The 26,654-nt window shown below is 33.4% G+C and overlaps 2 protein-coding genes across 4 annotated transcripts; both read left to right on the top strand.

The window, feature by feature from the left end:
- Positions 1–2,917: 2,917 nt before the first annotated feature.
- LOC147400612 (uncharacterized) lies at positions 2,918–10,659 on the top strand. 2 transcript variants are annotated; one of them, XM_086446368.1, is made up of 2 exons: positions 2,918–3,059; positions 8,271–10,659. In XM_086446368.1, exon 2 carries the CDS (start codon positions 8,334–8,336, stop codon positions 10,305–10,307), a length of 1,974 nt encoding a protein of 657 aa, XP_086302494.1. In that variant the 5' UTR covers positions 2,918–3,059; positions 8,271–8,333; the 3' UTR covers positions 10,308–10,659. The 2 variants fall into 2 exon arrangements, with proteins under 2 accessions (XP_086302494.1, XP_086302495.1); XM_086446369.1 differs by lacking the exon at positions 2,918–3,059 and adding an exon at positions 4,966–5,314.
- A 6,443-nt stretch (positions 10,660–17,102) lies between these two features.
- Positions 17,103–26,081, top strand: LOC147400611 (putative protein S-acyltransferase 1). 2 transcript variants are annotated; one of them, XM_086446366.1, is made up of 6 exons: positions 17,112–17,423; positions 19,575–19,754; positions 20,581–20,889; positions 21,795–22,022; positions 23,577–24,052; positions 24,941–25,616. In XM_086446366.1, the coding sequence occupies exons 1-5, from the start codon at positions 17,325–17,327 to the stop codon at positions 24,048–24,050; spliced, it is 1,290 nt and encodes a 429-aa protein (XP_086302492.1). In that variant the 5' UTR covers positions 17,112–17,324; the 3' UTR covers positions 24,051–24,052; positions 24,941–25,616. The 2 variants fall into 2 exon arrangements, with proteins under 2 accessions (XP_086302493.1, XP_086302492.1); XM_086446367.1 differs by lacking the exon at positions 20,581–20,889 and having other exon boundaries at positions 17,103–17,423; positions 24,941–26,081.
- Positions 26,082–26,654: the final 573 nt, after the last annotated feature.

The following is a 26,654-nucleotide window of genomic DNA, read 5'->3' as shown; positions in this document are numbered from 1 at the left end:
TCTTTTAAAAGTGTCAAGCTCGCTGTTTTTAATTGTGATGAGCTTGTAAATTTTAAAACTAAAAAAAAAAAAAATTAGTGAATTTTGTAGCTTTAAAATCTATAAGTTGCAATTTCTCCACTTGAAGTTAACAGATAAGTTAGTTCATAAAATATTTTTTTGTGAAAATTATAAATATTTTTAGAAAACATTAATGAATAACTTGAATATTCAAAAATGATGAAAATGCTAATAATTGTTTATCTTTTGTCATTACAAATCATCAGCAAATGATCGCAATATTCGCCGGCTTCAAGGTTGGTGAGGGGAATTTAGGGATGACAATTTTAGTAACTAAATTAGAGAGATGCTATTGGCATCCCAACTTTTACTTATTACACCCCAATTTCGTAGATTATTTATCAAACCCTAATTAAAGATTAAAACACGGCATTCAAACATTACAAAAGTTTGGTTCAAGTTATTACTTCAACATTACAAAGCATTAGGACATTTAAACAACATCAACACTTGTTCACAATTAGGATCTATAAATCCTAAATCTAAAAAATAAAACTCTGAGTTTTTATTCTCACCCCAACCCTAACTTTTACTTATCTTCAACCATTGATTGATTTATTTATTTTTTTCGTTGAGGTGTGATAAGTAAAAGCTAGGGTGTCAATAGCAACTCTACTAAATTATTAGTTTTGGTGCATAAAGAAAATGCTACATTATGGTGCACTAAATTTTTTTTTCCTTCTAATTGTTATCATCAACATATATTCTGATAGCCTATGTTCTTTCGTCACGTGTCCAAGATGAGAGAGAGCACACATTGAATCAACTAACGTGAGTGAGTCAAAGCAAACTTCCCCCTTTTCAATCATGATTTCAAAACTCATTTGAGACGTATCGCTCGAGTTGTCTTGGTATCATGCATGGACAAGGTTTTTTGATTTTGCAGAATCTCACGAGATGAATGATAGGTCTCGAACAAGATATAAAAAATCTCATTCAAGATATCCAAGACCAATAAGTTTGACCAATTTTTATAATTGAAACCCTATCATTTTCACCCCCAAACATGGTTTTAAAACTCGTTTTGACATCTCGTCTTGCCCATGAACAAGATCGAGTAATCTCGAATGAGTTTTCCGATATGTTTGAGTCATCTCGTTCAATAATGAGAAAAATGAACTGTAGTTTTAAATCTCGTTTGATATGTTTGACTTGTCTATCTATCTCGTTGGTAAATGATACCGAGATGTATCAAACGAGTTGTCTCGGTCTCGAACGAGATTTAAAATCATGCCCTCAAATCGATGTTTGTTCCTCTTCTCAACCAAGTAAACCAGAAAAATCAGAGAATAAAGGGTTTGGGTCCAAATTGGGTGAAAAACTTAGGGTTTGTTCTTTACAACTTGCAATTTCAACTGCAGGCTACTATACCTGGGAGAAAGCAGAAGCCCAGAGTTTGAGAAGCTGCTTATAGGGAAAAATTGTTTGTTACAAAAACTGAAATATACTGGGCTCTGTAGAGAAGTCTGAAATTGATGTTTGTTTGATAGCTTCTAGTTGTTGGCTTCTGAAAAATTTACCAATTTACCCTTACATGTACCAAAACTATCAAATTATATATTTTTGACATATGAGGACAAAAAATATTAAAGTAATATTAAATATTTAAATAATAACTAATTGAAAACTTAAAAATTAATCAACTAACATATAAATTAACATCTAAACAATATATAGTCATCTACATTAGCATTGTAGCAAACATATAGGTCATACAACGTGTTTTACTTTGTTTCATCGTCGATTAAGTAGAAATGCTACTACTAACACTGTAAACAAAATTAAAACAAATGTTATAAGTAAGATATTACATCCTATCAATGCATATTTTATATTCTCTCCTTCTTCAGATTGTGCTTAAGTTTTTTTACCACAACATTATCCAAATCATCCTCTATTTCATCTGCTTATAAATTTAACTTCACTGATTTTCAACTACTAACCTATGTCTTTGTATCTATTAAAAGGGGGTGTGAAACTTTGTTATATGGTTAATAGTATTCGTAAAATAAGCTAATGAAAGCTTTTCACTATCTCATTATCCAAAGAGAAGTTTTTGAAATGAAAAATGATAACAAAAAATAATTCCTTGAAGATAAGAAAGGCCAAGCTCTTTCATTGTGCAGTTCTACAGATCTACAAAATTGATTGGGTCTAATGGGTCTAACACCCACAATACCTAAAAATCTTTCCAAAACCTTTGGGTTTGTGATCTACATAAAAACCTACAACGAATAACGACTTATGTTGAGATCTTCCCCATTAGATCATCAAATCAAGGATAACCAAAAATAAAACCTAACATGTTTGTGAAGAAGAAGATAATCAAAAAGATGGAAAGAAATCAAATCTCAAAGTGTCGTGCAATGTACTTGATTGAAAGTATGTGAAGGTATTGTTCGATATCTTCAAGCAAGTCCTAATGGGTTCTGTGAAGAGACAAAACAAAAAAGGTTTTTATTTTTAACCAAGGAAAAAAATCGATGGAAATGTGTGATTTCATCAAAGGTACGTTAGACATTTCAACTAAGTTGTTTTTCGGTGATTTGAGAAGCGTAAGTGCTTTAGAGCATCTAAGGTGACCTTATTTCGATACACATTTTGAAAAAATCTATAAAAGTATACAAAACCCAAACTAACATCGATAAAGGGCTTTTGCTTTTCAAAAAAAAGTCGTGAAAACAATAAAAGTTGCACGCAAAAGCCCAAACGAACAGGCCCTTAATCCTATTCATCAGATTTTTTAAAGGGTTAAAAACCATTGTCTCAATGCTGAACGAGATGTATCGTCCGAGTCAACTCGGTATCTGGCAAAGACGAGACGAGACGCAAACCGAGTTTTAATACCATGGCTTTTTCACTACAGTTCTCCGAGTCGTAGCCTCTCTAAAAATCTATTTATCTTACAAAACCCTAGAAAACGAGAGAAGAAATTCTGCAGCGATCCTACGAGACCTCGCAATTTTTTTTCTCTCTGATCAGAGTCCTCACATCGCCAGGCAAGTTCATCAAAACCTTCTCACTCTTCATGCTTTTGGTTTAGATTGGGGTTTCGTTTTCGGTTTTTGAGTTTAGTTTATCTATTATATTGGTTAAAGTGCTAATGATTAGATATGGGGGCGTTGATTCTTGATTGATTTCGATTTTGATGGTTTTGGATTCATGGGTTATATCTTTCTAATTGAATTTGTTAGTTTGGAATATGGGTTTTGTGTTATTTGATGGTTATGGATCTGAAATTTGAGATTAGGGTTTTGATTTTTCTGTTTGGTATTGGTGTTTTGTGATGCCGATTGTGAGTGATTGTTCCTTCTGAAAATGATTTATATGGTATAAATATCACCACGAAGTTAAGAATTGGTGGCCTCATGAAAGTATGTTTGAATGAATAACCATGTAGTAGGTAGGAAATTAGAATGGCTTCTAGAGCAATAATTTCTATTAATTCAAGTTTGTTGACAAGTGAGTTTTTTTTTTTTGTAGATAAGTTCAAATTTGGTTAGAGAATAAACGTGAAAGGCGGTCGAAATGACCATCCCAATCCAAGAAAGAAAAATGAAAGTTATATTTTTGTGAAATTTGTGGTCAAAGTTTTGGTTTTTGTGAAGTGGAGTTTTATATTTTGTAAAGGAAAAAAGGAGGTTGAGAAGACCTACCTAGATACGAAAAAAGGAAAGAAAAAAAAAACACTAAAAACTGACAAGAGCACAAGGTCCCATTTAAAAGCAAAATCTTTGAAAAATAAACTTTTGAACACATCGAACATTTTACCCCAAGTGGGTTTTGAATTCTTATGAGACATTCTTGATTATCTACTTGTGCGAACAAATCTTGGTTACAGTTCCATGTTTGTAGTGTCATATTTTCTTTCTTTGGGAATTTCTTGATAGTAGGGCTAATTCAAGAGTTTTAAAAATATTTTGGCTGCACTTGTATCTTACTTGAATAGAGTTGGGAGTTTAGTCACCTAGATCAAACTTCAGGGAGCTGATAATGTAAAAGAGAAAATATTCAATGAATAGGCATCCGAGATGGCTAGTCGCCTAAGATCAAACCTTGGGTAGTTGATAACCAAAAACAAAAGACGTCAGTTAGTAGGGTTTCAAGTGTGAGGCTTTCAACTATTGTTTTTATTATAGTTAGTACTGTCCTGGAGGATGGGATTGTTTATTGAAGCTCTTATTTTGGTTATTGGTAGTAAAATTAACCCCTTTTAATAGGATATTGTCTAGTGTAGTTGACACCTCACAGAATATCTCAGTACATAGAAGTTCTCTCTCATAGTTTCATATATCAGGTTATATATAGGGTCAAGTTCAAGGCCATATACAAAACCAAACATTGTGCCTAACATTTTTCAATACATGGGTTAGAAGTTTTGGAATGGGCTGATTTTTTGGGAGGATGATCTCTATGGTGAGGAGATTATCCTCACCAAAAATCAGCCCATTCCAAAACTTCTAACCCCAGTTTACAAGTTGAAGAATTGTTGTGGACCGTCCTATCTTTTTAAACCACTTTTGATGGAGTTAGAAGTTTCAAAATGGGCTGATGATCTCCTCACCACAGAGATTATCCTCACCAAAAATCAGCCCATTCCAAAACTTCTAACCCCAGTTTACAAGTTGAAGAATTGTGGACCGTCCTATCTTTTTAAACCACTTTTGATGGAGTTAGAAGTTTCAAAATGGGCTGATGATCTCCTCACCATAGAGATCATCCTCACAAAAAATCAGCCCATTCCGAAACTTCTAATCCATATATTGAAAAATATTTGGCACAATGTTTAGTTTTGTATATGCCCCCCCCCCCTTATATATATATATATATATACATGGGTACATATATCTTTTATTGCGTATGTGTGGGGTGGAATGGGGGGGGGGGGGGAGGGAGGGGGATTTTGTGTTAGTATATGTATAATATTCAAATTACATCATCATATGGCCCCCATTCAATTTTGGCTATAGCCATGTCTTCAATTAATTAGTGTTCATATCGGTTCAATAGTTCTATTAGAATGTAACGCTTCGGTGTAGCAAATTGTAAAGGTTCAACCGCACCAATAGCTCCCGTTTCTAAGCTTTAATTTGAATTCACACAATGGCACAAACTCTTGACCAGGGATCTCACGAAAAGAAAGGCCCCTTCCGATCGAAGAAGTAAAGGCTCCGTAAGGAGTCGACTGCAAGGCCCGGGAGGGGATCGACCACTAGGGAGATAGAGAGGGCTGTTCGTCTCGGCGAATCTCTATGTACACTTCGGGACACTGAACCTAATGTATTTGGATGAAGCTATCGAATAACGAAATACGACTTACAAACCCATTGAAGATTTGTAGCTCTCATGTTAGCTGTGCTCTTTCCTAAGTGCACAAAGAAAGAAAGGGAACTCTCTTTCATTACCCGTACACAACAGGTCTTTAGACACTCGCCCTATAACAGATAAGCAGGAAAAGGTGCCTAAGAGAATAATAGGTTGTCCGATTCCCATACTTCCAATCTTGAGCACTCGTCAAACAAACAAATAAGTAGGATAAGGGCCCTCGTTTCCTTAAAATCAATCAAAAAGGACGGAAAGATGACAACTCGTTACTCTTTTTCCAATAAAGGCGCACTCCAAGTACGATTCTGTATATCAGGGATAGATTATTGAACGGTTTAGGGGACAGAGATACGGCTCTTTGCAGGTTCGAACCCTGCTTGTCTCTAATTGCTTTATAGTAATTGCGTTTCTAGTTCCAGCTGCTCTCCAGTCAAGTGTCAAGAGACAAGGTGATGCAGGATTATGAGGGGAGATAAGAAAATAGAATTTAATTTAGGAAAAATAGGGAAAACTGGTTGGGGATTGGGTTAAGGATTTGAGATTAGGTTTACGATTTGGATTAGGATAGGGTAAACCCAAAAGGTAAAATGAAGATTTTATTTCAATTATTGTAGGATAGAGAAAAGGGTAAAGGTTTGTAGGGGGTAAGGAAAGAATTAAAGGTTAAAGAAAGTGGGGAAGGATTAAAGGGTAAAACAAAATGGGGTTTCAAGAATCAAGAATCAATAAAGGGATTTCAAGAATCAAAAATCAAAAAAGGGGATTCAAGAATCCAAGACTTTAAGAAATCAAGAATCAAGAATTCAAAATTTTTTGAAAAAAAATCAAGAAAACAAAGTTTATGGGTTGAGTTCTTGATGGTTTCTTGATTTCACAAATAAACAAAAGAGGATAGCAGATAAGAAGAAGATAAAAAAAATGATATTTACCTTGAAATCATCCCAATGATTTCAATGGCATCAACCATGTTCAATGCACCAACATTCAAAAGAAAACCAAAACTTCTTGTTTATTCCATTCATTATTCATAAATAAATCCTAATACAATCTATAAATAAGGAAAATCAACCAAGAGCATGGTTTTTAAACTCGATATCGCATCTCGTCTCGTTCAACTCCGATACCGAGTCGTCTCAGACGAGTTTTCCGATACGTTTGAGACATTTCGTGAGACAGCTCAAAAAATTAAACGTGAGATGTTAAACTTGGTCAAAAAAATGACTTTGTGAGTTGGTCTCGTTCAGCTCTGATACCGAGTTAACTCGGACGATACGTCTCGGTCTCGGACGAGTTTAAAAACCATGACCAAGAGTCTTAATAAAACTAAAATACCTAATTTTTTTTAACTTTCTCTCTTATAAATTTTCAACCCTAATAAACTTATATAAAACACATCATAAAGTTATCAAACTTCCTCTAAATATTATATTAAGACCATAGGCCAATAAAATATGAAAATAAGTCCAAAAAACATAAAAATAAAGACCTAAAATTACCCAAAACTAAAAAAAGAATTAATCTAAAATAATCTTGATGATAAATCTAGATTTAATTAAGTGAAGACCTAAATAATTATAAAATTTTCGTCATTACCCTTGACCGTTGACTTGATTTGTGTTTCGCATTATAGGGGGTTTGCAAAAGATCGCGGCCCAGGGACTCGTTTAAGGCCGGTAACCCAACGATTCTGCCTTCTCAAAAATAGTCATTTTTCATCTTCAATTTGCTTTTTTAGAACCTTCAAATTGTTCTAATTGGGGGTTACATTGGTCTTTGTTGCACAGACCAAACAATCTCAATCAATTTTCCATTACTTTTTATCAACTATTGGGGATCCTCTTAGATTTTTTGTGAGTTCATCAATTTCTAATTTTATTTTTCTTAGTATTTCCACTCATCCATCCCAACATCCTCGTCTCTGGCATCTAGGACATGTTATTTCTTGATTGTCCCAAAACACAACTCTATTATGCATAATCGTTCATATAGTTTTTTTTAATTTGAATGGTATGCATTGGTCACATAGCACTGCTGAAAGACTCATCATTTTTAGCCTTCCAACTCTAATTCTATGGACAACATTATCCCCAATCTCTCCAACCTTATGGGTAATAGACCCAAGATAACTAAGAGGGTCGCTTTGGTATATTTCATGGCTATACATTTTTTCAGGCTTTTCTTCTGTGTCATTACTAAAGTTGCATTTCATGTACTCTGCTTTGGCTCTTTTTATTCTATAGCCACTCCTAACAGCTATCCAGAGTTCAATTTTTTTTTTTTTTTTTTTTATTTATTTATTTATTATTTTTTTTTTTGCATTGATTTCAATTCGATTCTCATCAGCTAACACTCAGTTATCGACAAATAACATACACCAAGGTACTTGCTCTTGTATTTGAGCAATTACATTATCTTTTACTAGAGTAAATAGGTATCGTCTCAAAACTAATCCTTGATGTAAACCAGCTAAAATATTTATTTGATGAATTGATCTATACTTCATATCATGTAGCTTTGCCAAACATTGTGTTGGCGGCAGCAGGTGCGTTTGCTTATTGACTAGGACTGTTCAATTATTGGGCCATCTCTTTGATGACCATAATCTGGAATTTTTTCAGTCAGAAAATCCCACCCTTCGGTTTAATTAATTTCCTTTCCATCGTTGCACATATTTGTGTATCATTCATCTTGTTAATTGTGTTTTTGACCCATGAATGGAAGATTCAACAATAACAAAAAAACAAAAGTGTGTCAGTATTTGTGTTATCACATTTACTATGTCTAATCAATATGATTTTATTTATTGGAATTGCTTTTGAAATGCAGTATGTGTTTATTTAATGTATTCCCTTAACTGAACGGGTGTACAATTGATCCTTTTGCAGCCTCGACTTAGAAGACTCTGGAGTTTACTCTTTCTTGACTAAGTGGATTCTTCTGCAAATATCATGACTACCCAACTGAGGTTTCGGCTCATTTCCTATTCAACGGAGATCATTGATGGAGAGCCAATATATATCTCATCAAATGGTCTTCCTGTCAAGGCTAGAAACTTTGAACCTGCAGGGCATGCATTCCATCTGGCTGTGCTTAAATTGCATGGTTATTGTGAGGAAGAAGACAAAAATGTCGATGATCAGAACACGTCCACAGATAAGGGACAAGCATATATGGCATCCTCAGATTCATATAGCAGTAAAGGGAAAAAGAAATCTGGTTCTGGAGACATGCAACAAGACCACTATGCGTTGTTGGGTTTGGGGCATCTACGATTTCTTGCTACTGAGGAACAAATAAGAAAGAGCTACAGAGAGACTGCCTTGAAGCATCACCCTGACAAACAAGCTGCTCTTCTTCTTGCTGAGGAAACTGAAGCTGCAAAGCAAAGAAAGAAAGATGAAATAGAAAACCATTTCAAATCCATCCAAGAAGCCTATGAGGTCTTGATAGATCCTGTGAAGAGAAGGGTTTACGACTCCACCGACGAATTTGATGATGAAATCCCGACCGACTGTGCTCCGCAAGACTTCTTCAAGGTGTTTGGTCCAGCTTTTATGAGGAATGGGCGGTGGTCGGTTAACCAACCGGTCCCGTCTTTAGGCGAAGAGTGTACACCATTTGGAGAAGTAGATAGCTTCTATGATTTTTGGTATAGCTTTAAAAGCTGGCGGGAGTTTCCCCATGCAGATGACTTTGATCTTGAACAAGCCGAGTCTCGTGACCATAAGAGATGGATGGAGAGACAGAACACCAAACTTAGAGAAAAGGCGAGGAAGGAAGAATATGCACGTGTACGTGCTCTTGTCGACAACGCTTATAAGAGGGATCCAAGAATTCTTAAGAGAAAAGATGAGGAGAAAGCAGAGAAGCAAAGGAAGAAGGAAGCCAAGTTCCTTGCGAGGAAGTTACAAGAAGAAGAGGCCACAAGGGTTGCTGAAGAGGAAAAGCGCCGGAAAGAAGAAGAGGACAAACAAGCTGCTGAAGCTGCTTTGACTCAGAAGAAGATCAAGGAGAAAGAGAAGAAACTCCTGCGCAAAGAGCGGAGTCGTTTACGTACAATCTCAGCACCCCTTGTTTCCAAACATTTACTTGATCTCACGGAAGATGATGTCGAGAGTCTATGTATGTCATTTGAAATTGATCGGTTGAGGAGTCTATGTGATGAGATTGAGCACAAAGAAGGGATGATTGAACAAGCCCAACTTCTCAAAGATGTACTTGGAGGGAATGAGAAATTTGATGGAGCAAAGCAAGATGAGAAGAAGAAACCACAATTGAATGGTTCTTTGAAAGTTAATGGAAATGGCATCAATCCACAATTGAAGCAAAAGAATCCATTAAACGGGTATGAGAAAATTGAGAAACCGTGGGGTAGAGAAGAGATCGAGCTGCTGAGAAAAGGGATACAAAAATACCCCAAAGGAACATCTCGAAGATGGGAAGTTATCTCAGAGTTCATTGGTACTGGAAGATCGGTAGAAGAGATTCTCAAGGCAACCAAGACAGTTCTTCTCCAGAAGCCTGACTCTACGAAAGCTTTTGATTCATTCCTCGAGAAGAGAAAACCAGCGCCAACCATTGAATCCCCTCTGACAACCAGACAAGAATCAGAAGGTCTATCGACCCCGACCCCCGTTGTTGTGTCGAAAAACAATGCTCCTACAATGGTTGTTAATCCTAATCAGTCCTCGAGCAGTGGTGATGTTGAGAGAGTCGCGAATGGGGTTCCTTGTGTGGAACAGGACTTGTGGTCTGCTGTTCAAGAAAGAGCATTGGTTCAAGCTCTAAAAACATTCCCCAAGGAAACAAGTCAGCGCTGGGAACGAGTTGCAGCTGCAGTCCCTGGGAAAACTGTTAACCAATGTAAGAAGAAATTTGCATCGTTGAAGGAGAACTTCAGGAGCAAAAAAAATGTGGATTAGATCACTGTTTTTGTCGTGATGGTGTAGCCAGGCAAGGCAGACAAGTGGTCTTGAGAGATGGGTCGTTGTTGCATGTCTGTTCTAATGATTCTTTTCTTTTTTTAAAGATAGAATTAGCCCAACCAACATCACAATTCACACCGTGAGAGAGGGAGAGAACATTTCCATTTTTCTTGAATGATTTTCATTGTCATAATTTATTCCAGATTGTAATATCTTAATATTATTCTTGAGGAGGGAAGGATATCAATGCCGATAGCTTTCCTGAAGAATCTACTATATGTCACGGAGCTTTGAGCCAAGAAATTTTCCACTTAATCAGATGATGCAAAGGTAATATTTTCAGTATAAATGTCTTTCATATTCTTTTTCAGATCTTACATTGTTATCCATACTATGACATTGGAAATAGTTGGAGTAATTTTTTATTATCAATTTTTGTCGAAAATTTGGATGATGTCATGGTTCGTTTGCGTGTTTTGAGGTAAGTATTTTTGGACTGAATTTACAGACTTGTTTCTTCGTGTGCTACATTCCTTCCACATGAACTGTTTTTCACTTGGAAGTACTTCTTGGCTCCAAAAAAGCACTTTTAATGGTATCGATTGAAACAATCAACAACTACTGAAAGGAGCACCACTTATCCATTCTATTGGGCTTTCTTCATGAATCATAAAAATGTAGGGAAAGTTACTTAAAAGGACCCTGATGGAGGGATTTTTTCTGATTAATCCCAAAGTTTTGGGCAGTTGCTTGATAGTACATTAGTAAATATTTCTTAATGGTCTCTCAGTCTCATCTCAGCATATAATGTTTTTGAAATACTCAACATACCCTCTTTGTCATCTTCTTCACATACTTAGATTTTTCAAGGGTGATTCCAATCATTTTTTATATTTTTTTATCGTGAATGATGAATGGAAATGATATATTTCTAATTGTGAACATTTAGATGTATTTTTTGATTTATTTTGACGATTCATAACAAAAAATGAAGAACGAAACTGAGATTCAAATCTTTTTAAATCTTTTTATACAATGTTGAGCTCACCACTTTTTTAGTTATTGTCGAGTTCAACATTTTTATCCTCGAGTTTGACAAATTTTAAAAAATTGTTGAACTCAACAATAAAAATGTTGAAACCAAAAATAAAAAGTGGTGAGCTCGATATTGGTAAAATCCCACCCGTTTTTGTTTTTAGAGTTGTTTCGACTAAAATACCTGGAAAAATCAACTAAAAACTTGACAGAACAACTTGTATAGTGATTTCAAACCAAAAGAACCATCTTTGATCAATTTTCATCCGAACACGAAACAAAAAAAATTGAAAGAAATTCTAACTTTTTACATACATTTTTTAAATATTTGAAAAAAATCCTTGAAAATATGGCTTCTTCTTCCTTCTCAAATCCTTTTCATTAAAATGAAATCTTCGAAACTTGACTAGGATGTCAGAAATCCTTTTTTTTTTTTTTTTTTTGACAAAAATAGTGAATTCAAATGGTTAAAGACAGTTTCAACATCAAAATCGTAAGAGATGGATTAGAAATTAAGTTTTTTTTTTTTTTTTTGGAACGTAATCATGAATTTGGGTTCTAAGAGAGTCGAACTTAAGACCTGGGAACACTTTCCACACATCTTACCAACTTGCTAATTTGGCAGCTTCAAAAATGAAGTTTTATTAAATGGATTATTCAGAGAAGCCCTAAAACATAGGGACTAATTAGAAAGAAATCCCTCTATCAAGGCCCTTTAAGTAATTTTTCTAAAATATGATGTATTCTCATCTTCGACCCAATTTAATGCATGGCATGGTCCCTCAAAGCTTTTATATATATATATAAAAAGAGAGAGAGAGAGAGAGAGAGAGAGAGAGAGAGAGAGTAGAAAAAAGTTCATGGGATGTCATCATGGTGAAATCATAGGGGTTTTCTCTAATTTTCACCAAAACCAAATGCTCTAGGTTTCAACAATCCGATCTCGACTAACACAATAGAAGAAAACTTAAAAAATAGAAATTTCTTTAAATGTGCGCAACTTATGGCAAAATTTTGCTTCTGATATCTCTAAACATGTTTTCCAATGAATTCATCATTTTTATAATCAATGATCTCACCGATAAATTACCAGCAAGATATCAAGTAATGTTAAAGCCAAATACCCTAAATATTTTTATGGCGAGATCGGCGATTATATAAGTGACAAACTCGCTAGAAAACATGTTTTAGAAATAAAAATGGAGAATGTACTCTAACGGGAATTTTGCCATGTTCAGCGTATGAAATGGTAATTTATCCAATTAAATAATATATTAAAGACATGTTTGATTGCACAACAAATTCTAAGGAAAATAATTTGTCTTGGAAAATTGAAATTTAACGGTGTTTTTGGTGCAAAGCAAATACAAAAAGTAGGAAAAAATATTTTTCTGACGTATGGGTTTTCCCGCTTGAGGGGCAAATCTTTTCTCACCCCTCCCTCCCAAGAAAATGATTTGCCACACAACATTAAATTTGAATCTCATAAATGCTCTCAGTTTTACATTTAAACTTTATACAAGCAAGGTTATTATGGTTAAAAAATCAATAAAATTGCAACTATACCCTATAATCATGATTGTAAGTTTTCAAAATTAAAAAAAGAAAATTTCTTTTTTTAATTATATAATCTTTAAAAACCCTTTAGTCAGTATTTCAAATAAATCCTTTTGATACATGTGTGTTTGAAATCTCACTCAGGGTTGTTGTGCTCAAATTGGTAAATCCAACACTCATAACCCACTAGTTTTCCCTGGAAAAACTAAGATTAAAAAAAATCAATTTTTTTTTTGGACTTGATCCAAGGTTTTGAAAATGGATGACTACATTAAAATTAAAATTTAACAGTGAAAATAATCCTTTTTAAATTTTGTTTTGATTTTAATAGAGTTCAATGAATTTTGTCCTCTACATTCCCATGGCGTCGGATCATGTTTTTGGATTCCACAAGGTGAGCTCAACAACCATTTTAAGATTTGAAATCTTACCAAGATAATAGTAAGGCTAGACTTATTATCATGAATGGTGTGCCAATAGAAGTTCTCTTTATAAATTTACTTATAACACAATAAACTATATATAGGCAAGTAAACAATCAATTGTCTTCAAAAGGATTGATGTGTTATAAGTAAAAGTTGGTGTGCTAATATAATCTCTCTAAATTACAATTATTTCTATTTGACTCAAATGAGTCCATGTGAGTTTTTGACTTGACTCAACTCATCTAAACATGTGGAATCGAGTTTTAAATCATCATTCAAACGATGTTTGTTAGTGCGATTTTGTTGACGGGCATATTGTTGATGCATAGCGACCACGCAACTCTATTAGAGGATTACTTGGAATTTTTTTGCAACAGTCCCTCCATCTTAATTTCTTTTACAATCTTTATACTCTTTATTAATTAAATACAAATCCAAATATCGTCATTTTCAATTGAAATAGTAAAACACTTGTCTTACTAATGTGGTATGATTTTAATCCCTATTGAGGGTTGTTTTATTCATATGGATAACCACATCACCAGTCCAATACTACTACAACCCTCTAAGTTTCATAAAAAAACTCAGATAAAAATAAATAAAATTCAAGAAACAATTTTTTTTTTTAGCTTGATTCAAGTTTTTGAAAATTGATGGTAACCAAACTTTCAAATGACTCCCAAACTTAAAATTGAAATACAACAGTGAAAAATAACTATATTTTTGGGATTTGTATTTTCAAAGTTCGTATACTTTTGTCCACTACAATATTGAAACATCCGATCATGTTTTTGGATGCCACAAGGTGACTTGGTACAATAAAGTATTTTAGAGAAGCCATTTTCCTACTAACTTAGTAAAATTTGAAATCTTACTAAGGGTCGTTGAGCTTAAATGAATTACCAAATTGGCAATCCAATACCAAGATTTTCGATTATGAAAAAAAAAATCAAAAAAGTAATTTTTGTAAAACAAATTATGCTTTTTGAATGAAAATGATTTCCTTGAAAATTCAGATAAAAAAAATGAAAAAAATAATAATAATGAATGAAAAATATTTTTCTAATTAATCTGAAAAAAATAAAATGAGGTGTTTTGACTTTTTACTATGAGAGATATTTTAAGATAGGTATTATTAACACCTCAACTTTTGCTTATTACACCTCAATTACAAATAAAGAAAACAATTGAATGACTAAGAATAAGTAAAAGTTGAGGTGCCAATAGAAATTCTCATTTTTTTCATTTCTTTTGTTTAGATTCTTGTGTTTTGGGTTTAGGATTTTATATGAACATTTTTTTAATAGTAAAAAACTACTAAAATTATTTGAAGGAGTGTTATAATATTTTATTATGTTGAGATTGTAATTTGAGGCAAACCTTAGTAATAAATAAAGAAAATAGATGAATGGTTGAAAATAAGTAAAAGTTGTGGTGCCAATAAAACTCTCATTTTTTTTTCTTAGATTTTTTTGTTTTAAGTTTAAGGTTTTACATAAACATTTTTGTAATTGTAAAAAGCTATTAAAATTGTTTGAATGAGTGTTATAATATTTTATTATGTTGAAATTATAATTAGAAACAAATCTTAGTAATAAATAAAGAAGATAGGTGAATAGTTGAGAATAAGTAAAAGTTGGACTGCGAATAAAAATTCTTATTTATTTTTTCTTAGATTTTTTTGTTTTAGGTTTAAGATTTTATATGAAACTTTTTTAATTGGGGTGTGATAATTAATTTAAGTAATTAGGATGTAATAAGTAAAAGTTGGGGTGTCAATAACCCCTCTCTAAAAATATCTCTCATAGTAAAAAGTTGAAACACCTCATTTTATTTTTGCATGTTAATTAGAAAAATATTTTTCACTAATTATTATTTTTATCTAAATTTTTCGAGGAAATCATTTTCATTTAAAAAAATATAGTTTTTTTTTCATAAATTATTTTTTTTAATTTTATTTTCAGGATCAGAAACCTTAGTTTTGGATTGCCAATTTGATAATCCATTTAAGTTCAATGATCCTTAGTAAGATTTCAAATCTTACTAAGTTAGTAGGAAAAATGTTTCTCTGAAATATTTTACTATTTTTGACTAACCTTTAGCTCACCTTGTGGCATCCAAAAATATGATCGGATGCTTCAATATTATCGAGAAAATAGTATATGAACTTTAGAAAAATAAATCCCCAAAAAAATTATTTTTCATCATTATATTTCAATTTTAAGTTTGAGAGTTACTTGGAAGTTCGACAATTTTCAAAAACTTACATCAAGCTAAAAAAAAATTATTTCTTGAATTTTATTTTTTTAATTTGAGACTTTCGATGAAATTTAGAGTGTTGGACTGGTGATGTGGTTGTCCATATGAGTAAAAAGACCTTTAGTAAGGATTAAAATCTTATTACATTCGTAAGACAAGATCCCACTCGTTGTTTGGACTGCCACTTGTAAGAATATCCAATGCCCAGACAGTGAGTACTTGTCATCTGTCTGTGCAGGAAAAAGGAAAACGACAAACAAACTACGATATGAGAACAGAGACAAATTCAAAAGTTTACCTGTTAACAACCCATCCCGCAAAAGTTATTTAGAGACACCCTCAACAATTTGGTAAATGTTTAAGTTACCCTATATTTTCAAACTAATGATGTGCCCTTTGAACTAGATCTTCTTTTAGAAATTTAATTCAAAATGACTAAAACGTCCTCAAATTCAATCTCTAACTAAAAAACCCACATCATTACAACATTAATTCACACTAATTGATTTTATTATAAAACAAACTATATAAAATGAAATCTTGTCATTGTACATCTATTCACTTATAAGGTAAATTAATATTACAATGGTGTGGTAATATCATCACCTTAGATTTTTTTATTTATTTTATTATACAAAATTCTATTTTCTTTTTCCAATATCTTATTTAAATAAAGGGGTAGGGTAAAATATTTTACGCAAGAGATTAAAAATAAAATCAAGGGTTTTTGGTTATTATTCCAAATTTTAATCCAGCAATATTTTAGTGTGGGTGTCAATTTGGTTATTTTGAATAAATTCAAAACAAAAAAAAATTGTCGGAATTTCTTCGGGCCATGGATATTATTAGTGAGGGTGTCATATGATGTATTCTAACATATATTAGGCCTTTTGATGTATTGGTTTAGGTTCTTAACATTTGGTATCAGTGCAAACACCACATCTCGAGTTCGAGTCACAAAAAAGATTACTGGGAAGGATTATGGAAAAAACACTAAAAAAAAGCCCTCCAGAAATACCTAAGAGCTATAGACTACGGGGGGAAAAAACCCTGAGAAAAGTCTTGAGAAGTCCCTTGGCTAGAGTGAAAGTCATCGTGAACATTGACTACTGAGCGTGGTGGTTTGTTACGTGTCCAAGTGGACAAGGGCTTAAATTTTATGCATTCCAATAGGCTTTTTGGGCTTATCGGTTTAGGGTCTTAACATCCCACCCGTCAGTATTTTTTTTTTAATGAATTTTGTCACTATGTTTGTTGGTTAAAGGCTGAAGATAAGGACAATTAGTCATTTTTTATTAGTCTATTAGTGAAGACCGAGGTCAAACGGGGGCATGTCATTAATTTGAAAACATAGGGTGCTATCTCAAATATTCACCAACAGATGGAGTGGTATTTGTACATGAAGTTATTTTTCCCGCGCAAATTTCGCGGGAAATTGGAAAATCCGCCGTGGCTATCGTTATCTGTGTGTGCGAGAGAGAGAGAGCGTTATGGGTTTGATCCGTTAGAGAATGGTGAGCAGGGGTAGCTGGCTTTGATCGAAAGAAGAGAGAGAGACAGAGACAGAGAGACAGAGAGAGAACGAGAGAGAGAGAGAGACAGAAAGCCTTCTTCCCCTGCTTCATCCCCACCTATCAAGAACAATTAAAAATATATATTTCTCTCTCTTTAAAGAGAAATCTAGAATCAAATATAAAAAATTGATTTTTTTCTCAAATGGGTTGTTAACATATCTTATATGATTGGACATCGACATCGAAATCGGGGAGTTTCTTCTAAAAATATGGCTCCCCATTGCAGACACAAGAGGCTATATAAAATATGGAAGGGAAGCAACGTGAGTCTTCATCAATTTTCTCTCTTTTGGATGATTATTTATTTATTTGGGGTTCTAAATATCTTTCCTTATTGAATTTTCTTTCTCAGATTCTGGATTTAACATTGCTTGAATTATCTATTCGATTTAGATTTGCTTATTTATTTATAAAACAAATGGGTATTCCTTAATTTCTCTTTTGAAGAATGAAATTGGATTATAAGCAAATTGGGTTTTGTTAGCACTTTTGTTTTTTTTTTTTGCTTCATAAATCATGAAATATATCTTGTAAGATTGTCTATTTGATCTAGATGTGCTTATTTGTTTATAAAAACAAATGGGTGTTCCTTAATTTCACTTATGAAAAGCGAATTTTTGGCTTCATAAATCATAAAATTGATATTTTAAGATTGTTTATTTGATCTAGATTTTTCCTTGTTTGATCATAAATAAAATGGGTTTTGCTTATTTTTCAATAATCAATAATAAATTTGGAGAAAAAGCAATGTGGATCTTCTTATGTTTATCGCATCATCACGACGATGATCATGCTGGATAATCTATTTTACTGGAATGTGCTTTTTTTTATGATAAAACAAATTGGGTTTTTCTTAGTTTCTTTTATTTATCGCGTGAATTGATCATGTAGGATTGTGTATCTGACACAGGATGTGCTTATTTGATCGTAAAATGTATCAGGTTTTGTTAATTTCACTTAACAAATAACAAGAAAAAAGCAATGTGGATAGTCTTCTGTTTCTCTCAATATTCTTTTTTTAAATCTAAATATACGATTTTATCATGTTGGATGGTTTGTTTGAATGGCATCTGTTGTAAGATTAGAACATAAACACTTTTTGTTTCCCTAGAAGAGATTGAATTTGGACTGGAAGCATTACGGGTTTACGTCTATCTCATTTTTGTTTCCTTAATCATGGGAATTCTTCTCTTGTATCTACTTGTTTATTAGACCATAAATTTAGCTCCTCATTCGGAATTGTAACACTGAAAATTTATCTGGGTTTGACTATTGGTCATTGTAACTTGATCTTATTAGATGGTTCTTTTCGTGGGAGGGTTTTCTTATTTGATCATAAAATGATTATTGGGTTCTTCCAAATTCCAACTTTCCCCCTAGGGGGATTAATTTGAAATGCAAGAAATGCGAGTCTTGATTTCTATCCATTGCTTGTTTCATTTTTGTATGAATTTATTATAAGTTTTTAACTAACAAATCAGAGGTTTACTTATTTATTATTTTACTGTCATTCTAATAATAGATCTTGTTGCATTGGTTATTGGTGGTTACAAAACCTATTGGATGTGCTTGTTTGATCAAGATAGGAGTTGAAGTTTTTCTAATACTTATTATAACATAGGTTTTCTTTTTCATAATTGGAGTGGTTCTTGTCTGTCTACTTTTTTTTTTGTTTTGTGTTTCTAATACTACAGAAAATTGGGAGTTTGATTTTAATCAGAAACCTGGATGGGGTTTGTTCAAGTTTCTAAAGCACACACCCACACACATCTTTGTGTTTATCCTTATGTTCATGAATTTGATTTGTTGATTCGCTAGTGTGGAGGAGAATCATTGGGCTCCCACTTCAAGTTAGATTCAAAATATTGTGTGATTTTCATTTTTAATTTACTATTTATGTTTGAGATTTGCTTAGTTGAACATGAATTGTTGAATAAGATTTGTATTCTAGAAGGCCATGAGTACCATCTTCTTACCTTTTCAATGTGGTTTAGATGGAAAGCTTGGGAATTCAAATAGATTAAATATCTACATTTTTTTATCTTCTCCCATATGAAATCCTAGCAAGTTGTGATGCATATGTGAACTTTTTTACCTTGAACATGAAACCAAGGATATGAAATTTATTGTTTCTCGATGGGATCTTTGATTTGGGACAATTTGTCCTTATTTTTCATTTTTTTATAGACAAAACTAGATTCTGCTTAACATTGTTAACATTTAGTGCTTCAGTTATGAAAGTCTTTTCGGATTAGTTTTGAATCTGTAAAGATTTAAAGGACTTCATTTTGATGACTATTAATCCATCTATATCGATGGTGCCAACTTATTAAAAATGCTGAAAAAGGATTCCACATTATATATACTTAGCAAACAGACTTACCCTGACTCGAAGCTTGTTTTGATCATGTCAGAGATTTCTATGTGGTGGGAGAATTATCTTTGGTCCTGATGCGTCATCCGTATTCTTAACCACACTTCTTATAGGTGTTCCTGCAATAGCATTTTGTTTACAAGTGTTTATGAAGATTAGAGACCATGATCGACTTCTTGGGTATCCTGCATTGGTTGTGGGCTTGATCCTCACCATTTCGGTTAGTAATTTTTTTGTTATTTTACTAATGAGTTGTAATGAGTGTTATGGTTCCAATCTACTCTATCCTTTTATAGTTCCTACTGTATTTTATATTTTTCTGCTCAATTGAAAACTCCAAACTTCATGGTCTTATTCAAAGACCATTTTATCTGTTTAGATCATCCAATTGTGTTGGATTATCCATTTATATATATATATATATATATATATATATATGGTCGGGTTCTGGTGATTCATGAAGAATGACTCATAAGAAAACACATGATCTCAACCGTGTAAACACAAAATCCAATGGCTGAGATTTATACAGATCCCCATAACACACATCTTGAAGTGACTTATCTCGAGGATGAATCTCAACCATAGGATTTTTTGTGTAAACGGTTGAGATCATGTGTTTTTTCCATGAGTCATTTTTCATGAGTTACCAGATCCACACACCCACACACACATATATATAGATATATAGACATTAGAAATGTGCATGTTTAGGAAGTTTAAGCGTCGATAAAACATATATAAGCCAACCTATCATGATAACTATCTGGCAATCAAACTGGAACTAACCTATTCATCCCATTGAAAGTGTTTTTGTCTAATTTCTTATGTTTGAACTTACCCAATCTTTTATTATCATTGTACTTGATGCTCTGTGCCTATATCTGACCCCACACAAAGAAATGTATTGGCAACATTGGAACCATTTATTGTACAAACATATAGACGAGTGTGCTAAAATGGGTTCCTTTCTGGTAATAAATTGATATTGGAAATTTAATTTAGCTTGGAAGATTAAATTTGACCACTTTGAAAAAATTATGCAGAATTTGGTATTTCTCTTCTTGACATCTGGTAGAGATCCTGGTATTATCCCAAGGAATTCACGACCACCTGAATTAGATGACTCGTTTGATCTAACAACTGCATCCACGGAGTGGGTCAATGGGAGAACCCCTCATTTGAAACTACCCCGAACAAAGGATGTCATCGTAAATGGTCATGTAGTGAAAGTCAAGTTCTGTGACACTTGTTTATTATATCGTCCACCTCGTGCTTCTCATTGCTCGATCTGCAATAACTGTGTTCAGAGGTTCGATCATCACTGTCCGTGGGTGGGCCAGTGCATTGGAGTAGTAAGTTATTTCAAATCCAGATATAATAAGTGTTTTAAGCATTAAACCAATTGCTAAGATCAGATACTATCTTTACTCTACTTGATGACTGTGTGTACCCATACCGTGTCAACATTAATGTTTGTTGAGTGTATATTTTCCTCCATTCTCGGGTGTGTCATACCCCAGTTAAGCCCCGTGACCCTATTATATTCACCCTCTCCAACAAATTGGTATTTTGCAGTAGTTGGTTGGTTAACATCATAGTGACAAAAATCTGCAACTTTTAAAAAAAATCATGATTAAATTACGAATTTTTTTCCAAAAATTCCCAAAGTTTTTGAGAAATTTAATTGACGGTTTATTGAAAAAATCACAGATTATTTTTTTTTTATAGCATTTTTAAGTGTTATTTTAACATTTAATACATAAAATGCATATATATTTTTTAAAATTTTTATACTTAAAAAACTATATTTTAATTTATCCAATGTTTTCCCAACTTTATTGATCTTTTGCTGACTTTTTCTGAAACTTTTTCTTGTCAAATTATTCCTGATTTTTTCTCTATGGTTAACATGGCATCAGAGCGCTAGGTTCATATAGGTCACGGATTCGATTCTTTCCACCTTTATGAGTGAGGGGGACTGGGGGAGTGTTGAGTGTATGTTTTCCTCCACTCTCGGGTGTGTCATACCTCAAGTTAAAGCCCCGTGACCCTCTTATATTTATAGTTCTCCCCCTTTCCAACAGATCGGTCTTTTTGAATTGTTGGTTGTTTAACAATGTCAATGTATGTCATTTTTACTATAACAAAATCGTGTCTTTTACATGCTATTGTTGCAATCCATAATTTTTCAGATCCTCTAAGAAATGTCAAGCCTGTTTTTGCTAGAAACTGATGTCCTCTTTCAATCTGATTGCAGCGTAACTACCGGTTCTTCTACTTGTTTATATCATCCGCAACTGTTTTGTGCTTGTACGTCTTTGTGTTTTCTTGGATCAATATTCTTGAACATAAGCGTAAAGATACTTTATTGAGAACAATGCACAGAGAGATCCTATCGGTTGCACTCATAGTTTATTGCTTCATAGTTGTCTGGTTTGTTGGTGGGCTATCGGTTTTCCATTTCTATCTGATCTGCACAAACCAGGTGATCTTTCATACCCACTTCATTTGCAAATAATTTGCGCTACAAATGTTTTGCACTGAAAAATTTACTATCGCTTGGTAGGAATCGTGAAACAAAAGTATATCCTTCTAAATAAGTATTTTATTTTAGGAAATATTTACACAAGTGAACTTGTAATTAGTGGTTTGAGAGTAGTGAGTTCATGTGAGAATGTTTTCTTTTACCATGATCACATAGTTTGGTTCCACAATCTACCAGTAGAGAGACTTGGCAATTGATATAATACCCCTATTGTAGCATGAACTTCAGGTTGACTTACCATGGGTCTAGTTGACCCAATGAGATGCTACGTTCGAGCATGCAAGGGCAGAGGTGCAGGCAAGCATAGTGACAAAAATCAGCGATTTTAATAGTTGATTTTTTCAAAAGATCGTGAAGTTTTAGAAAAAATCATGATTAATCAATGATTTCTCAAAAATATCATAGATTTTTTTTAGCATTTTTAATTGTTATTTTATCATTTTAAAAAAAATACATAAAATAATAATTATTATATTTTAAATTATCCGTTGTTTTCCAGACTTTTTCCAAAGATTTCTCTTGCCGAACTATTCTTGGACCCCAACTTTGTCACTATGCAGGCAAGGGCTTGAGGCACATTTTGTACGTCGTGTGAGCGAAGTCACATTAGGGTCACCTCTAGACTCTTTTCACACCCAGAGGGGTGCATGGGAAGATGTATGCACCATCCCCTAGTGGTGCATCGAATGGATCCATGACTTCGTCGGCTTGATCTTTTAAATGAGGTGCTTATTCGTGGTGTCTATATAAGAGAACCACAATCCAACCATGGAATGGGTCCATGATTTGATTGGCTTGTTTTGTGAGAACTTTCCTAGGAAATCTATAAATGAGATTCTTGAATTCTGAAGATAATTTTGTTATTAATCCCTTTGCACTTTGTGGAATGCTCCAACTATCTTCAAGAATTATTTATGCGCATCAAGATTTTTGTCTGATTTTTAAAGGAATTTATCGAAACTTTGCAATCGAATATTCCAATGATGCACATATCCATGGTAGCTGGGTCTTGGGAGCCATTGCTGGATGGGTCGAACTAATGTTATCTTTTCAAACCATAGTGAAAAAAAATCTGTAATTTTTTGAAAAAGAAAACACGATTAAATCATGATTTCAGTAGTTGTCAATTAAATCACAATTTTTTTTTTATAATAAAATAAAACGTAGATTATTTTTATTTTTAGCATTTTAAAGTGTTATTTAACATTTAATATATTAAATACATATTTTATACTTTTAAAAAATCATTTTTATTTTTTAATTTATCCAATGTTTTCCCGACTTCATTGATCTTTTGCCAGCCTTTTCCAATGCTTTCTCTTGCCAAATTATTCCCGAACCACGAATTTTGTTACTATGTTTCAAACCACAATTTTTATTTTTATTTTTTTTCTAATTGTCAAAAAGAATTGGTAGATGTGATTGTTAAGAATTAGGATCATTGCTTAATTTTTGGTCAAGTTTTCTCATCCCTTGTTCTCTTGAGTATTGCAGACAACTTACGAGAACTTCCGATACAGATACGATAAGAAGGAGAACCCATATAACAAGGGAATGCTTAGGAATATTAGAGAACTATTTTTGTCGAGGATCCCACCTTCATTGAACAATTTCCGAATGTGGGTTCTTGAAGATGATCAAATAGGTGGGGGATCCATTTCTCAAAGTATTGGAAGGGGTGGGATGAGTTTAAAGGAAAAAAATGACATAGAAATGGGAAGTAAATTTGCGGAGGATGTCAGTATTCCGGTTCCTGATATTTTACAGAATTTGGATTACAGCGGAATTGACGATAACTTGAAAAGTAAGGATGCCGATGGTGGAATTGTGTTTGATCCATTTTTCTTTCCTATCATTCAAGAACCGGAGCACTATGAGCAATCCTTCACTATTGAAGATATCGATGAGAGGACCGATGAAGGTAGTAGTAGCTCACATCGGACTACAACTCCAATCCTTCGATCATAGAGGTAATATTGTTCATCGATTAAGAAGTTTTATTCCATTATACCCAAAAAAACAAAAAACAAAATCTTTGATTTATGACTCGTGCATTACGATGGGATTCTTCTCTCCTTAAAGTATGCATGCTAACCACATGCACTACCCATCGCATGCTTTCATACAGTATCTTAATTTGAATTATATGTAATGATCAATAAATTCAGTTTATTTCTACAACTTTACGTATCAAATCCTAGTAACAATTTAATGGGGATGGTGAGAAGAGATATATTTTACATCCCAGAGTGGTTATAATTGGAGATACCATTGTATCTGGGACAGGAGTTCCTATCTCAATGAGAAATGCCCTACCATGAAAAGGTGAGGACACTCAAGACTTGAAGCTTAATAAGAGGGTTGCCCCCGCTTTATACATTACACCTCCCAATAGTACCCAGGCGATGTGGGACTATTCTAATACTCCCCCTCAGCGTCAGGGCTGGAGACACTCGGCTCTCCCCCCTCCACGCAGGGCTGGAGATACTAACCCTACCCATCCCTGAGGTCACCCGCTCTGAAACGAAACAAACAAGAAACACAAGATTTACATGATTCGGCTAGGCCTACTTCCACATAAGAGAGATGAGAGAGTTTCATTACTTTGAGAATGATTACAGCCCTTGCTTATAAATCCATAGGTTTCCATTCCAAAACAAGCTTTCCTAAGATCCAAAATACCATATTTTCTTATTAGAGTTTTATTGGGACTCCAGGTTGGGTATTAGTTCAACACTTAATTACTTTAAAAAAAAAAAAAAAAAGACCCCGAAGAAATAGCAATGTAATCAATTGCTTCATCATTGCGTCATAAATGATTCATTGATTTTGATCTTTATTGTATTTTTGAATTGCAGATGTGATTAATTTCTTTTAAGAGAACAGTAACGTGCGTTTATAATGATACAAAATGCTGGATGTTCAGTTCATCGGGGCGGCTCTTGTCTGGTGGTTTTGAGGAGGCTTTGAAGTTAGTTTTCTCAAATGTAGAGTTCAAATGCAAATCTCAGCAATGTTATTTATACTGGGGAAAAAAAAAAAGGAGAAAATTTAATAATTGAATTTGGTCTTCTGTTCGTTTTGTACTTCAAATTCGTATTTGTTGTAACTTGTAAAAATGGTATGTGTAGTGAAAAATAATGCAAGAATTTGTGTGGAACAAACTTGTCCCAGAAGGGTAAATTGGTCAATTAGTCATGCCAACATAAGTAATGGTGGAATTGTCATCTTGAGAAATAGGAATGTGCCGAAGTAGGAATGTGCCAAAGTGTTTAAATATATATGTTGCATGGCCCAATAAAAATTGAGAGCTGTTATCATGGTTTCAAAACTCGTCCGAGACCGAGATGTATCGACCGAGTCATCTTGGTATCAGGCATGGACGAGATGGACGGACAAGTCAATTTTTCGAACGAGATTTAAGACCCTATGTTCATTTTTCCAATTTTGGAGCGAAACAGCTCAAATGTATCAGAAAACTCGTCCGAGATGACTCGGTATCTAGCATGAGCGAAACAAGATGGGAAATAGAGTTTTAAAACCATGGCTGTTATTGCAACACCAACTTTTACTAATACCAAACCAATTCCTATGTAAATTCAAAGGTGTATTTTTTGAAGATTTTATTTTTAGGTGGGAGCCGATGTGCTCTAGGTAGCTTTTATTGTTTTTTACTCTTTCATAGGTGGGTCAACTCGACTACATTGTACATTCTTCGATCTATGCAACAAAGTTATATTTAATTACTTTTTTTTAAAAAGAGGCTTATTAGTTGAACTAAAATAAAAATCTTATAAGATTTTAGTAAGACCAACTATGCTTTATGAAGTTGTGTATGTCGGATGGTTAAGAAGTATCAAGTTAATAAATGAAGTATAGTAAAGACGGGGAAAGACTATGGAAGATAAAATTATAAATGAATTTAGGGAAATGTAACTGTTTTACATTTGATTGGTAATCTCGGCCGACCTTGCTTTAAGTGGGGAATCATTGTGTTTCTTTTTTTCTTCTTTTTTTTTTTTTTTTTTTTTTTTTTGCATTTTTTTCTTTGTATCTCGATTTTTGGTTTGGTCAGCTCGACCATTCCCCTTTTAATAAACCATTGTTCTCATCAAAAAAAGAAAAAAAACTCTTGCTTATCAAAAAATTTAAAAAATAAATAAATAAATAATTGGGGAAATGTAAAGAGTCGTGTCAATTATAGTCACCGTTAGAAGAAATATTTCAATAAATGATCCTAAAAGATCAAGAGAAAGACTTAAATGGAGAAGGTGAAAGCAAATATAAACCAGCTCTCTCTCTCTCTCAATAACAAAAGACTTGACTTTGGACAGAATGATGGAGGAACAAGATTCGTTTAGCTGACATCAAGTCTTGAAGATAAGACTTTGTTATCGTTAAAAAGAAATGGATTGAGGCAGTAAAAGCAGTAAGAATAAACTTCCAAGTAATGAAAGACATAATTTTAAGTAGATATGGAGCAAGTCTAGCAAAAAAATATTTGAATTAAGGGTTTGATGATGTTGTGGGAGCAAGTAGGGTTTCTTCATCAAAGCTAAGGATTTGCTTTGG

Source organism: Akebia trifoliata, chromosome 6 (assembly GCF_017979445.1).
Source record: "Akebia trifoliata isolate Shusen 1 chromosome 6, ASM1797944v1, whole genome shotgun sequence".
In the NCBI taxonomy this organism is placed as follows: domain Eukaryota; kingdom Viridiplantae; phylum Streptophyta; class Magnoliopsida; order Ranunculales; family Lardizabalaceae; genus Akebia; species Akebia trifoliata.
The sequence above is the reverse complement of the archived record's forward strand: the minus strand, read 5'-3'. Positions and strand labels throughout refer to the sequence as shown.

Bases quoted from the DNA above. Each gene is read 5' to 3' on its own strand.
- LOC147400611 (XM_086446366.1), top strand. From the start codon at position 17,325: ATGATTGGACATCGACATCGAAATCGGGGAGTTTCTTCTAAAAATATG. The intron at 17,424-19,574 runs GTGAGTCTTCAT...TGATCATGTCAG, and splicing joins AAATATGGAAGGGAAGCAAC to AGATTTCTATGTGGTGGGAG. The intron at 19,755-20,580 runs GTTAGTAATTTT...AAAATTATGCAG, and splicing joins GCTTGATCCTCACCATTTCG to AATTTGGTATTTCTCTTCTT.
- LOC147400612 (XM_086446368.1), top strand. From the start codon at position 8,334: ATGACTACCCAACTGAGGTTTCGGCTCATTTCCTATTCAACGGAGATC.